Source organism: Cricetulus griseus, chromosome 4 (assembly GCF_003668045.3).
Source record: "Cricetulus griseus strain 17A/GY chromosome 4, alternate assembly CriGri-PICRH-1.0, whole genome shotgun sequence".
In the NCBI taxonomy this organism is placed as follows: domain Eukaryota; kingdom Metazoa; phylum Chordata; class Mammalia; order Rodentia; family Cricetidae; genus Cricetulus; species Cricetulus griseus.
This window is the reverse complement of record NC_048597.1, coordinates 165,286,659-165,301,961: the sequence shown is the minus strand read 5'-3', so window position 1 is coordinate 165,301,961 and position 15,303 is coordinate 165,286,659. Positions and strand designations below refer to the sequence as shown.

The 15,303-nt window shown below is 38.7% G+C and overlaps 1 protein-coding gene across 3 annotated transcripts in view; it reads right to left on the bottom strand.

Annotated features, from left to right (window-relative positions):
• Nucleotides 1–4,372: 4,372 nt before the first annotated feature.
• The window catches only part of LOC100771222 (protein NPAT), a 41,727-nt gene continuing 30,796 nt past the window's right edge, over nt 4,373–15,303 (bottom strand). For all 3 annotated transcript variants that reach the window (XM_027415086.2, XM_035443698.1, XM_027415087.2), the window contains 5 exons: nt 14,273–14,388; nt 14,057–14,165; nt 8,432–8,492; nt 7,201–8,335; nt 4,373–5,971 (listed from right to left, as the gene is read on the bottom strand). In XM_027415086.2, coding sequence (XP_027270887.1) covers nt 5,894–5,971; nt 7,201–8,335; nt 8,432–8,492; nt 14,057–14,165; nt 14,273–14,388 — 1,499 coding nt within the window. In that variant the 3' untranslated portion in view covers nt 4,373–5,893. The remainder of the gene's footprint in view (nt 5,972–7,200; nt 8,336–8,431; nt 8,493–14,056; nt 14,166–14,272; nt 14,389–15,303) is intronic.

Below are 15,303 nucleotides of genomic sequence, written 5' to 3'. Positions count from 1 at the left end.
TTTGTTGTCGCACAACCAAGGGAGAACTTGCACACTGTGTTGCAGATGCCAAAGAAATGAGATATTATGCCTCCTGACCTCACTAGCTGCTGAAGTAGAGGGAAACCATCCTAGGACATACTTTGTAATAGGATTTTTTTTGATGAGAGCAGAGTAGAAGATCTAGCACTTTTACATCTAAATACACCAAAGAAATAAGAAAGCAACAGATGGGTTCCCTCAGAAGGCTGCTGATCATCATTACAGTAGCAGTCACAAGGCTCCTTGACTTTCCCAAGCCCCCAAAACACCTATGTAATACCCAGTATGAATGAACAGACTAAAACTGTGGCTGTTTGTTTTCTGTTTGTTTTTGAACTTTGGGTAGTCAAAATTAATTTCAAACAAAGTTATGTGAGTACAAATGAAAATAAGATGGTGGACTGGGTGGTGGTGGTACATGTCTTTAATCCCAGCACTTGGCAGGCAGAGGCAGGCGGATCTCTGTGAGTTTGAGACCAGCCTGGTCTACAGAGCAAGAGTTCCAGGACAGCCTCCAAAGCCACAGAGAAACCCTTTCTTTCTCGAAAGAAAGAAAAAAAACAAAAAGGGGAAAAAAAATGAAGACGATTAAATAAATTGAGCATAAACTAGAGCAATTCATGTCAACTAAGCCAGCATGGAAGGAATCCTACACAGCAAGAAGAAACAGTCACAAACATTAGAGCACAACAAAGAATATGTTCTATGAGAGGAATGAGAACCAGGAAAGAATAAAATAGACCATCTTAGTAAGTAAACCAGCAGAGCTTTAGAACGAATAAGGAAAAATAATGAAATCAATAAAACTATCATAACAAGCAAATTTTCAGCCCAAATTATTAATGGCTTCAACATATTAAAAACTCAATTAAAAACATGATCCAAGTGCTGTCTACAAAAGAAACACCAACAAAAGACTGACAAAGACTCAGTAAAAGTGGCAGGATGGAAAACAATATGCTCTCCAATAGAAGCTAAAAGTAAGCAGGTGTAGCTTTATGGATAACAACATGGATAACATGGATAACAAATGCTAGATTTCAAGACAGCTTCTCAGATAAGGCACCAAAGAATGTCACTAATGTTAATAAAGGAAGCAATCCATCAAGAAGACAGCAGGGCTTGGAATGTAGCACAGTTGGTTGTGTTTGCCTCCCATCCCAGCACTACATAAATAGAGACAGTGGAGGTGGAGGGTTATAAAGAAAGGAGGGAAACAAGAAATAGTTGGAAGTATATACACATTAATGTTGATGTACTCATCCTTATAATACTGAACAAAAATGATGAGTGACATTACCCACTACTGTCTGAACCTATTACCACTCATCAAGAGATAACATCCAAAGGCGCAGGGATTCACGAATGAAATACTAGAATCCAGAAACAAAATCATATAGCTATGGCTGATTCTCAGCAACTGTTAGAGAAGAAAACCCTCCTCAACAAATAATTCTGGGGAAACGATGTCCCCACACAAAAGAATAAAACTAGATTTTGCACTCACCTTGTACAAAAAAAAAATCAGTTTAAAACTGATCAAAGACATGAATTTATCAGTTGGAACTCTGAAACGGCTAATAGAAAACAACAGAAATTAGTTCCCAATCCAGGCACAGGAAAGTAATGTCTCGGACTCCAGCAGCTCAGGAAAACTGAGCAAGAACTGAGAAGTGGGACTGCATACGAAATTCATAAGTTCAGCACAGTAAAGTTAATAGAGTGGAGAGAGTGTCTACAGAATGAAGAGATGCTTGCTATTTATCTGACAAAATATTAATATTCATGATATATGAAGAACAAAAAAATTAAACACCAAAGGAGGGACCCACATCAAATAATCCAATCAATTTGTGCTGATGGACAGTTCTTAAGAAGTGGAAGTGGTTTGTAAACATGAAAGCATCCACTCTATTAAGCCACCAGAGAAATGCAAATCAGCATGAAGACATGATCCCAGATTCCCAGCATCCACATAAAAGCTGAGAGCAGTTATGAGTCTGTAATCCTAGCACAAGGGTAGGGGGTAAGATGGAGAAACAGGTGACTCACTAGCTTGATGGTTATTAGTGGGCTCTTGGCTCAGTAAAAAACACATTGGGGTTCTTTCTTGTTCGTTCACACCAGACCAATGGCCACCATGGAAGCAATTAATAGAGACACCTAACCTCAACAAATACAGATCTAGTTCCACTACTGTTCTTACTACTTCCTGCTCTGTCCCCTCTGAAGGGCAGCTAGAGATCAAGCAGAGTCCTCCCCCACCTCCAACCTGGAACCCACTCAGGCAAGCCATGCTAGTCTTGGATTTACCTCCAAAATCTCTAACAGAGGCATGGTGCCTGCCAGAGACAAACAAGACAGAGGAAAAGTGGCACTGAAGAGCCTTTGGGTGGCATTTCCCATTTCAGTGAGGGTCAAGCTGACCTGTTTTATTGCTATAAATCAAGAACCTTTTCTGCCACCTGCCTGAAAAATTTCAGCATGTAAGAACTAGGAGTGTACAGAAGAGACTAGACTCTTAACCGGATGTGCAATCTGTGTTTAGACTCCATATATCAATTTTTGGAGTAAGTGGTTTCATAATTTAGAACATTCTGGATTTCTAAACAGCAACAAAATGGGGGGCTGGAGAGATGGCTCAGGGGTTAAGAGCACTGTCTGTTCTTCCAGTGGTTCTGAGTTCAATTCCCAGCAACCACATTGTGGCTCACAACCATCTGGAATGTGATCTGGTGCTCTCTTCTGGCACGCATTGTATACATGATAAATAAATAAATCTTAAAATAGCATACAAATAAAGCAAACTACTTTTATAGTAAAATAATGTTCAGACCGAATAAAAGACTGCAAGAGTCCTCAGGCCCTTTGACAATGCTTTGCCATGAAATGGGTTCTAAGTTAAATTTGAGAACAAGGAGTTGGTTGTAAAAAGCTTTCAAACTTCCCAGAACTGTAAGATGGGGAATCTTGGTAGGATGAATTACAAATGGGCCTGGAAAAGGACAGCTTATTTAACAAACTGTGCCAAATGGCTAGAGTTAGATGAAAAGTATTCTTCCATCATTTCACACCAATTACCCAAACAAATTACATATGGTTTAGAAACCTAACTGCTATTGTATTTATTTTTTAAAGATTTTATTATTTATTATGTATACAACATTCTGCTTCCATGCATATCTGCACACCAGAAGAGGGCACCAGATCTCATAACAGATGGTTGTGAGCCACCATGTGGTTGCCAGGAATTGAACTCAGGACCTCTGGAAGATCAGTCAGTGCTCTTAACCTCTGAGCCATCTCTCCAGCCCCCTAACTGCTATTTTAAACCAGTTTTTAAAAGGCCTAGAGAAATAAGTGATGATTTAGTTGAATATACATCTGGCAAAGGATAAATATATAGTTTAGAAAAAATAACTACTCACTGGCAGAAATGGAACTGATGTCTCCTAAGGAAAGAAATCATGTAAACAAATGTTTCTTTACAAAAATGCTCAGTGATGTCTTTATTTGTAACACCTAAAAACAATGAAGGCAGAGCAGATGATTTAGTGGCTAACTGCTGTGCACGCTTGAAGATCTGAATTCAGATCTTCAGCACCCATATAAATGGCATACATTAAATGGCTGTGTGTACCTGTACCCTTGCTGGGGGATGTGGGAAACAAGGGATAATTGCTGATAATTGCTGGCCAGCCAACATAGTTTAAAACCACCAAGCTCCAGGCCTAGTGAGAGACCTTGTCTCAAGGGAAAATGTCAGAGAGAAATAAAAATAGCTCCTCTGGTTTTGTGTATGTGCAAATTGTCTTTGAACTTACTAGGGGTTCAGGCTAGTTCACTAAAAATCCTGAAGGCCAGGCATGGTAACACACACCTTTAATCCCAGAACTTGGAAGGGAGAGGCAGAAGGATGTCTGACCTTGATATCAGCCTATTCTAAACAGGAAAGCTGGCATCAAACTTAAAAAAGAAAACACCCCCTCCTCCCAGGCCAAGAACAAGAAAGAGAATCCTGAAGAAGCTATGTGTAGTGTATGACTGCAATAAGTACTCAGGAGGTAGAGAAGAGGATCAGGAATTCAAAGTCACTCTTGACTATATAATGGATTCAAAACCAGTTGAGCTACATGAAAGACACTGATTAAAACACACACACACAATTATAAAAAAAAAAAAAAGAGTTAACTTATTTAGGAATTTTCACTAAGTAACACCAAGATTTGTGTTAATAAGAAATCTGTAATTTTTTACATTATGTGAATTCCTGAAAAACAGTGTGAGTTAACCTGCAAAGAAATTTAACCAAAAGTTTCTAAATAGGACTGTCAATATAAATCCAAACTTGTAAAGTTAATGAAAATATATTTATTCAAACCTAACTGTAGGATAGACCCAAGCTGAGTTATGTAAACATTAATTGTATGATTATTTAGTTCCTTAGGAATAGATCAGTCATATAAAAATTTCTCACAATATAAATTTGTACAGTGAATTCTAGCAATTAAAAAGACATAATTTTTATATTGAAAACTTTTGTTGTTGTTACAGTAGGATGGATTTATTTGTTAAAGGCCCAGTACAAAAAATGGTTGAAGAAAGTGACTTTTTAATAAAATATACACTTGTAGGAAGAAAAAATCCTAATATATTGATATTTAAACAGAAAGGACTTACGAAAACACTTCAATATCTAGGCACAATTGGTCAAGTATTAATGATAACTTCTGTCATTACTTTAAAGTTTAAGCCAGCTTTTCAACTTAACTATTTATATAAATCTGCCCAACACAGAGAAGGCACCTCTCACTCCCCTTGAGGACCTTGAGAGCAACTATTTACAACACTTTAAGGAACACAATGTTCTATAGGTAAGTACAGACAGTTATTTACATATCCCACTTTAGGGTAAACTAAATTACAAAATAACTATGATTTGTATTTTTACATCTTATGATGGACATGACTTTCAAAGACACCAGAAGACAATCCTCCACATAAGCTTTTACATACAAGATTTAAATTAAATATGCATTGGTCACTAGTATGTGAAAACTATGAATTAGTGCAATTCTTTGTATCCCCAGTGCTTAGGGAAAGTTTATATACAATCAAGAAATCTCAACTACTACATAACTCAACTTTTTATGGCTCAATAGTCCAACCACTTAATGTTCTGTAAAAGATTTCAAGAAGTTATAACTGAAGTATCAGAACATTTAATAAATGGTTTATAAAAATCTCTTTAAAACAAAGAGAACAGATCATCAGAAGAAAGTACAGAATTTCAGAAATATATTTTTTACTGCAATTTATGAGAAAGGGCGATAGAAATATTGACTTTGGGGGTTAAATCATCAAACTGTTGCTTTCTGATTAGATATTTTACTAACCAGTTGAGGTGGTTATCATTATTATTTTTTACTGTATATTTAAGTGTCTTATTAATATTCGCTGTAGGTAATTTACAGGAACAACCATCATCTTCCTCCAAAGGAGATGAGAAACTACTCCAGAAGCCTTGGGCATCATAGAAGTCAAGACAGTATGGGAATATTAGGCTGATTTAAGCTCTATTTCTACACGATATACACATGTACAATATACAGTGTCAAAGCTGTACAGTTTTGTAGATTGGCTTTACTTACATTTTTGCACATTTTTTTTTTCTAAAATAAAAATATACCAAGAAAGTCTATTTACAAACTAGGAAGCTGCTTCAGAAACAGCATGACTTAGATATAAAGTGAAATCTCAGTACGATGAAAGTGCAGGTCATGTTTGCAGAGTCTGTCACTATCCCATTCCCTACACGCACAGTTTGAAGGACACTAGTTTTAAACAGCTACTGTTCTCTTTGTCAGGGTGTTCACTCATCATAATGCAACGATAGCAAAAATTTGTCCACATCCATTCCTGCTGGAAATGAACTAGGTAGCTTCTTTTTCTGTGAAGACAAAAACAAAAGAGAAGGAAAAACAATAAACTCTATGCCAGTTTATTTTCTTAGTAAATTACCTAAAGCATTATATTATAGATTTCTTTACTATTACAATTGCATCATTTTTGAGTCCGCTACAATTTTATTTCTATGGGGAAAGGCAGATAGGTTTTAATCAACTCAATGTTAAAATACACTTTAATTATAATTAAATATTTGCTTAGGGCAAAAGATGAGAACTGCATCCTTTAAGGTGGTCATCTTTGTCAAACCATAGACCTTAGAAAGCATTACTAACAGATACTGTTTTATTATACTGATTTATTTATTTATTTTCTGTATGTGTGTGCCCACACATGAGTACACAAGTCAGAAGACTGTTTTGGGGAGTTTTTCTGCTTTTACCAGATGGTTCCTAGGGATCAAACTTTATAATCATCAGCCTTGAGGACAAGCACCTTTACCAGCTGACCCCTTTACTAACACACATTAAAGAATACCATTCACTCACCAAGTTCCAAACATTAAGTATAGAGGTGCTTTTTAGAAGTAGTAGACTATAAAACCACAGGGTAAAACGTATGATTTTATGTTAAATGATGAGGCACAGAAGAAGAGACCATAGACTAACCAGGGACAGTCACAGGGAATGACAAGCACTTGAAACAGAATTCAAACTCAGACTTGCAGGGCAACGAACCTCTTTATTCTTTCCCCACCTTATACTGTCTCTATGGCATTCACATACTTTTGGTTCAGTCTACTCAGTAAAAGTAACACATTTCAGATAAATACATTTATCATTGCTACTATCCTTGTACTGCCTTACTACAGACAACCATGATTAAAGTAAAAAACAAGGGGGCATGAGTTTTCCTCTGCTCTGCCAGGTTAACCATTATTAAAGACTAAGAAAGAGATGGGAAACATGTAGAAAACTCCAAGTCAAAGAAAGTAGTGTTTTACTTGGTAATTCTTGTAATGGTAGTTTCCCAGTCTTTCACATTTTATGTACTCCAATGAAAAATCCTGGGTGACACCATGACAGAAACATTCGTTTTTCCTAAGGATGATACTTATAGATAACTTGTATCAGTATGACTGAGAAACACTACCAAGTGTATAAGGGCACATTTGGTCAGGTAGCTATAGCAAACAGCACTGACCTCCCTATCTAATGTGAATACTGAAAGAAGAGACAGAAGTGGAAGTGAAATGAAAACTCTCAAACTTGCCTTGATTTTCTTCTTTTTCATTGGTACTGATGAATTTGCAAGATTTTTACTAGAAGTACGGGAGTTTCGCTCCCGCTCCTCTAGTTCCTCAATTTTCCGCTTTTTTGTAGTGCTCCTTGAAGATGTTCTAAATTGCTGTGTGTTATCTTTCAGAGGAGTAGCTGTAGTTCTAGCAATTGCTGCTCTAGAGAGAATCATAAGGGTGTGGGCAGCCATGCTCACACTATTTTCACTGCCTGTCTCACTGGCTGGGCTGCAGGCCGGCAAGTCTGCAGTGACAGGAGGTACCATTATTCTGGGCATGCTGCCATCTTCACCAAAGCGTCTACTAGAGGGAGCCTTCATATTGTCGGCAGCAGGTTCTTCTTTATGCTTTTCCCCAGCTCCTGAGCCAGGAGTCCGGGGTACTGGCAAATCAGTATCAGCAATCCTATTTGCTGGGCTGTGCAATGGAACATCCTGCAATATTTCTGCACCAATTAAAGAATTAGAAGATTTACTTTGCTCCTCTTTCAGGTCTTTCATAGCTCCACCTATAGAAGTAGCACTTTTATTGTTTGAGGATGTGGTTTGTTTTTTGGTCAACTCCTGTAGGGAAGCTATAGTTTTTTCATTCCGTAAGCTCCCATTCTGTTGCCCAACAGGCAGTTTAGAAGAGTCTGGACTCTTCTGCCTCTCTCCATCGCTGCACAACTCATTCTCCTTGTTAGCTGTTGTTTTATGGAAAGAGTCAAGGGCCACTTCTGTGGGGAAAACTTTCTTCTCAGACTGAATTTCTTTCACAGTGGTGTGTCGGCTAAAGGCAGTTTCTGATTTAGATAAAATCTTGGGCACAGTTTTCTCTCTCTCTCTTTTAATGGCATTATTAGGAGGCAGTTTTAAGGTGGAGGGCACAATGGCGGAGTCGAGATGAGGAAAGGACGTTTCCTTCTTTTCTTTGTTTTGGGAGGTCATTTTATACTGTGGCCCCTGTGTATCCGTCACAGAAGAAACAGTGCTATCGAAACACAGCACACGCCTATGACTTTCAAATGGCTTGCTGGCAGGAGCTACCCTCTCTGATGAGAGGGGAATTGTGACCTCTTCTAATTTTTTCCCAAGTTCAGTGGCTATATTCTTATCAGAAGTTTCAGCTCTATTAAAATGAAAATAAAACATCTCATTTTTAGTAACATGAAATCTGTCATTTGAGCATTTTAATAATCTATGGTACAAATTATTTTATCCTCACCTTTGCGTATGACATGCTCCTGACAGACTGGACAAATCTGTCAAATTATTTAACTGTTTCCCTGGAATTATAAATTAACTCATTAGAAAAGAAACACATTTGTGAAAGAATATATTCCACTGAAAGAGTATGTGCCAGATGATAATTATTACATGAAAAAAAAACTGATAGTTAATTTGCAAACAAAACATTTCCATACACACACATTGATTTATTCATTTATTTATATATGTTTTTTGGACATATAACGATCCTGTATAACGATCCTGAGTGTTCTGGAATTCGATTTGTAGACCAGGCTGGCCTTGAACTCAGGGAGATCTGCCTGCCTCTGCCTCCTGAGTGCTGCCACCACCCAGCTATATATTTTTTTCTCTAATACTTACATTTTCTATAATATATTCATCCATGCTGTAGAGGAAATCCAGATACAGACCAAATGATCTGCTTTAATTTCAGGCCAACATGAATCCAGCCTTCAAGAGCCACACCTTTTTTTTTTTTTTGAGACAGGGTTTCTCTGTGTAGCTTTGGAGTCTATCCTGGCACTCGCTCTGGAGACCAGGTTGGCCTCAAACTCACAGAGATCTGCCTGCCTCTGCCTCCCGAGTGCTGAGATTAAAGGCCACCAACGCTCGGGCCAAGAGCCACAACTTTTAATGGCACTTACTATACCAGTTCTCTATTAAGTGTCTTTGAGTAAACTGACCCCATGGATACCAGCGCCTGCACATAGCCTGGTTCTTTACAGACAAATGGAGTTGTCCTTGCATATAACTTAACCATAGCCTTTAATCATCTCTAGATTATTCATATGATATAATACAAATATCATGTTAATAATTAATATTGTACTGTTCAGGGAAAAATAATGAGAAAAGTCTGATCAGCACAAATGTAAATATAATCTTCAACTCTCCAAAATTTCTTCTGCTTATGGTTGGCTGAATCTGCAAATGTCAAAAAAAAAAAAAAAAAAAAAAAAAAAAAAAAAAACTGAGAAAGGAAGTCAACTGTACTTAGATTAAGAGAGTTTAAATTTTCCAGGTGTTGGTGGCGCATACTTTTAATCCCAGCACTCAGGGAGGAAGAGGCAGGTGGTTCTCTGTGAGTTCGAAGCCTGGTCTACAGAGTGAGTTCCAGGATAGTTAGGCTGTTACACAGAGAAGCCCTGTATCCAGGAGAGAAAAAGAGAGACAGATAGAGAGATAGAGAGAGAGAGAGAGAGAGAGAGAGAGAGAGAGAGAGAGAGAGAGAGCGCTAGCTTAAGTTTAAGAAAGTGCCTTGTGGGAAGGAGCTATGATGAAACAGAAGTGGTATTTGTGAGACCTGGAATTTGGATGGAAGAATGTCAAAATAATAAAATCACCAATGGACAAAAAATAAAAAGAGAAACAGTTACATGAAGTAGAGATAAGACTAGATAGACTTCTCTCCATAAAGAAGCCAGCTGGTATACTCTGCCATACCACGCTGCCTATGCTGAGCTGGGCAAAAACTCTGATCACCAGATGCTGCTAGAAGCACTAGGGTGAGACAGTACCAACTGAAGCCTGAACTTAATGTAGATGTAAAAGAAAGTGGAGCAACAGCCATAAATATGGTACCAGAAAAGGGCACAAGGTCCTCACTATTTCCTCACCTCTGCCACTACCCAGATGAGCCAGATACTAGGACTGCAGGAAAAGCAGCAGAAAGGGGAATGTATTGCAGCATCCTGACGGAACTAACAGACTTCAAGCAGCAGCAGGAGATCACAGCAGAGGTGTAGTTAGGGGTCTCAATCTGGTTCTCAACAGACCCCACCCTGGCAAGAGCAGGGAGAAGCTATATGGACAGTTTGGCAAACTTGCTATAGCATCCTTATAGACTGAAATAAGCAAAGCAGAAGGCTCTCCCCAATTAGGAAGAAATGCTGACTGACCTATTTTTTTCATTTCCTTTTTGTTATTATTAATTTTTAGTACTTATACTTTTGTACTTTTAAAAGTTCAGATGAAAGTTAAGGCTTTATATTCGTCCTTCCTTTCTCCAAACCTAACATACAATATTTTCTCTATTGCTTTCATACATCTAACACACATACTTTATCATTCTTATTGTTCCCCTCTCCCAGATCCTTTTTACTTGACTATTTAAATACTGACATCTGTTTATTTTAAAAAGATTTCAGAGTCCCATTTATAAACAAATCAACTATGATATTGAAGACTCAAACATACAAACAAGAAAATCAATCCATGACCTAGATAATAAAATTAGTTACCAAAGTACATAAAATAATCAGTAACTTGAAGGAATAATATAAAAACATGAAACAAAAACTCATGAAGGAAATTGAGATGATGAAAAAGAACCATACAAAAGTTGTAGAAATGAAAGAACCAATCATTAAATGAAGCCACAGCAGAAAGCACTGTCAACACACAAAAGCAAGCAGGAGAATCAATGTTGGTGATGGAGGACAAAGTTGAGGCAATACAGACATGAAGGGGGGTGGGGGTGGGGAAATCTAAACCAAATTTCTTAAAAAAAAAAAAAAGGATTATATTCCAGAGATCAAATCTGAATCCAGGGATAGAAGGAGCTGATAAAATCCATAGGTTCAGACAATGTAGTCAATGAAATCATAGCCAAGAATCTTTCAAGTAGAGAGAAAGAAAGAGATCCAAAACAAGAACTATTAAGGGCCCCAATCTGGGGAGGTGGCTCAGTGGTGGGAGCACTAGTTACTCTCACTTGGTGTTCATTTCTCCAAACCCACATGGTGGCTTACAGCCATCCAGTTCCAGGAGATACAGTGCCCTCTTCTAAACTCTATGGGCACCAGGTAGGCAAAATAGTCATATACAAAAAATAAATAAACCTTTAAAAAAAGAAAACAGGGGGCTGGAGAGATGGCTCAGCGATTAAGAGCATTGGCTGCTCTTCCAGAGGTCCTGAGTTCAATTCCCAGGAACTACATGGTGGCTCACAACCATCTATAACGAGATCTGGTGCCTTCTTCTGGCCTGCAATCATACATGCAGATAGAACATTGTATACATAATAAATAAAAAAAATCTTAAAAATAAGTAAATAAAACAACAAAACCCCCCAAACCATAACTAATAGTGGCCAGAAATGAGCAATCCTACAACATATAATAGTCAAAATTTCAGAACAAAAAAACAATAGTAAAAACTGTAAGGGAGTTGTAACACCAACTCACATAAAGGTAGAAACATCAAAATGACATGAGATCTCTTGTCAACACCCTTCAAGTCAGAAAAGCATGAAAGGATATGTTTCAAGCTCTGAAAGTAAATAATTCTCAACTTAATTCCTATACCCAGCAAATTACTTCTCAAAATATTCTAAGACAGCTGGGTGGTGGCAGCCCATGCCTTTAATCCCAGCACTTGGGAGGCAGAGGCAGGAGGACCTCTGTGAGATTGGGGCCAGCCTGGTCTACACAGAGAAATCCCGTCTTGAAAAACCAAAAAAAAAAAAAAAAAAAAAGGAAACACTCCAAGACAAGCACAAGTTAAGGTAATTCAGAACAACCAAGCCAGCACTACCAGAAATTCTACTATAACTAATAGATGCTAATTTAAAAGGATGACCTCAGAAACTAGATACCTGCAGACTAAACAATATTTTTGAATGATGATAATCAGACATCCTAAATAAATAACTTAATTTTTTGGCTCCCTCCCACCCCACAGACAGGGTTTCTGGGTAGCCTTTGGAGCCTGTCCTGGAACTGTAGACCAGGCTGGCCTCGAACTCACAGAGATCTACCTGCTTCTGCCTCCTAAGTGCTGGGATTAAAAGCATTAGCCACCACCCAGTGGCCACCCTAATGGTTATTGTACAGCAATTTCCTGAGATTAAAACCCCCCATCTTGTAGGGAAATACCTTAAGATGAGGGATGTTAAAAGGAAAGCAAAAATGCATCCTGCAGGGAATCTCCTTAAACTCAGGAAGTAAACAGCTCAACAGCTGCAGGAAGTCACTAAGGCTGATCAGAGTCCCTCCCTTCCCATGCATATATAAACAATAAGGATTGCTAAGAGACAGTCAAAGACCAGCACAGATGCCTGAAGAGGTAGAATAGCCAAACTGCTTGTTTGGCTGGAACCTCCAGCCCACTCCTGCTTGATCCAAAAAGTCCCATTTCTCGCTCTCCAAACCTCCCCCATCAAAGAATCTCAAACAACAACAAAGGTGCCAAAAATACAGTTCTGCATTCTTTGCTGCTGTAGCAGCCCCTCCCTTGAAGTTGCCAGTAGCCCCAAGACCTCAATGCCTAAAGCAGTCAAAACTAAATGCCTAGTTTTTGATCATACTTGGGCAGAAATCTTGTGAAAGACAGGTCATCACCCCTCGCCTATAGGGTATATATGCTCCCTGCTTTAGTTCAGCCACCTGATGAGACTTCTTAGGGGCTAGAAGCCTCACCCAGGAGCTGTTTGAGTCATTTTGCTTCACCCAAATTCCTGGAAGTAAATCCAAAAGAGCTTTTTAGTTCACCAAATTGGACTCTGATCTACGGTCAGTTTCCTGGTTCCTTATCTGGGACGAGGGGATGTTTGTTCACGTCTCTCCAAGAATAGTGTCACATAACAATGACGCATCTCAAAATTCAAACAAAGCATCTCAAACTCAAATGCAGAAAACAGATGGAAGGGAATAATGAAGATCAGGGCAGAAACAGGGACTAAAACAATATATAAAAGAGCAGATTCTTTGTAAAGATTAACAAGACTAAAAAGCTCCTAAGCCAAACTAACCCAAAACAAACAAATGAGAGGGGTGGTTGGGGGGAGGTAGTTCCAAGTTAATAACATTGGAGGTAAAAGGGGAGACATTATAAGACATTCCAATGAAATCCATAAGGTTCTTAGGGAATGCTTAGGGTGAAGGAATTCCTTCACTTCCTTTCCCTTCTCAAGGAGGGTCTTACTAACTTAACTTGTTCATCCTGGCCTAACCCTGTTTTAGTCTCCTACCTGTGGGTTAGAATTTGCCACCACCATAGGCCAGGAGCTTCTGAGGAACAGAGAATTAATGAAATGTATAGGTAGCAAGTCATATATTCTACTATGTAGGGGGTGGGGTTTCATTCAACTAACATATAGGATGAACCAGAAAACTGAGAATCTTAAAGAAGAAAACAAAAACCAGGGTAGGACACTACTGATATGACAGAAAATTATGAGTATTTGAACTAAGAGAAATGTGTGTTAAGAGTAACTCATGTTTTTTATGTGAGTGAAAGATTACTGGCAAAAGAAGGGAACAAGGGAAGATGCTATGCAAACTTTGTTAAACACTTCAAAATTATTTGGGGAAACAGGGAGTAATGGATAAAAGCTAAAGCATTCAGCAAAGCAAAGGAATTTACCAGAATCAAAGCTGTCCAATCAAAAACTGTTTGCCTGAAGGGAAGGAAGACTGTTAGGGGTGTACAAGAAGAAAACATTCACTGGGGGTTGGTGGCCAGGCAGAGGCAGGCAGATTTCTGTGAGTTCAGTCAGGGCTACACACAAAAAATCCAGTCTTGAAAAACCAAAATGAATGAAAACATTCAGTTGTTGTTTTACAGACACAAGTTGATTTGAACTCTTTTTAACAAGTACCTGTAACAGGCTTGTTTCTGAGTCCCTGAGCCTTCTGAGATTTTTGAGGAATGGGGAATTGAGTGATACTTCTGTTACAAACAGGTGCTGCTAAAGGCATATGAAGGACCTAGAAGGAAAAACAAACAAACAAACAAACAAACAAACAACAACATACAATTAATTATGCTGTTTGGAATGCTTCCTCACACTATTTTTTTAGTTCATAAATACTACCTGCTGAGGAGGAGTAGAGAATGTATTTCCATTCTGTCCAACTACAGACACAGGTATCATTCCCACCATTCCTTGAAGTACAGGCTGGACCGGAGAAGCAATTATGATGGCAGATCCTAAAAAAACAATTTTCATTAAAATCAGGTTTCCTTCCCTAAATCTTTTGACACCAATAAATGTCAAAGTAATTAGTATTTTGAAACAAATTCTATAACCAAATCTTCTCTCTTGAAAATCTCTCTATCAGCTCCAGCCCCCAGGTTCCTGCCTTCACTACTTTTGATGATGAACTGCTACATGGAACTCTGAGTGAAATAAACCCTTTCCTCTCCAAGTAGCTTTTGGTCATTGCGTCTCATCACAGTAGTAACACCAACTAAAACACAAGTTGGTACTAGGAGTGGGGTATTACTGTGACAACCCTGACCATGTGTTGGGGAGGATTGTGGAAGGACTTTGGAGCTTTGGCTAGATGTTAAGAGCTCAGGGAGCTATCCTTTAGGACCTCGGAAACAAGAATGTTAAGAGCAGTACAGACGATGAAGGTCTGGCTCACTAAGTTTCAGAGGGAAGGAAAGACTATACTGGGCCTTGTCTGTGAAGAATCTGTAGTGTCTGGTCAGCTGGAGCTGAAGAACTGGCTATGATTAACAAGAGCCCAGAAATAGTGAAGTAAAACCTTTGCTTTGCTGGGACAGTTGGTGCTGAAGAATCAGCTGTGACTAAGAGACTAGCATCATTGAGGTGAAGTCTTCTGGGAAGGATTTCCTTGGGGTCAGCACACGGAAGCTGTATTCCAGAAGCAGCCAAGGTTGTACCTCATACTAGTTGCCAATGTTGGTAGTCTAAGAGTCACCCAGCTGGTACTGGTTTTGAAGGCATGAAGGGGTCATGGAGAGCAACCGAGGCTTGGCACTGTATGGCAAGACTGGAGTCCCTGAAGAAGCCCAGGAGAGGCTATCATTGAAAGTGCAGCTCAGTTGCAGCAAGGGACCCCAGCAGTTTTGGAGATGCCAACAATATAGGATGAC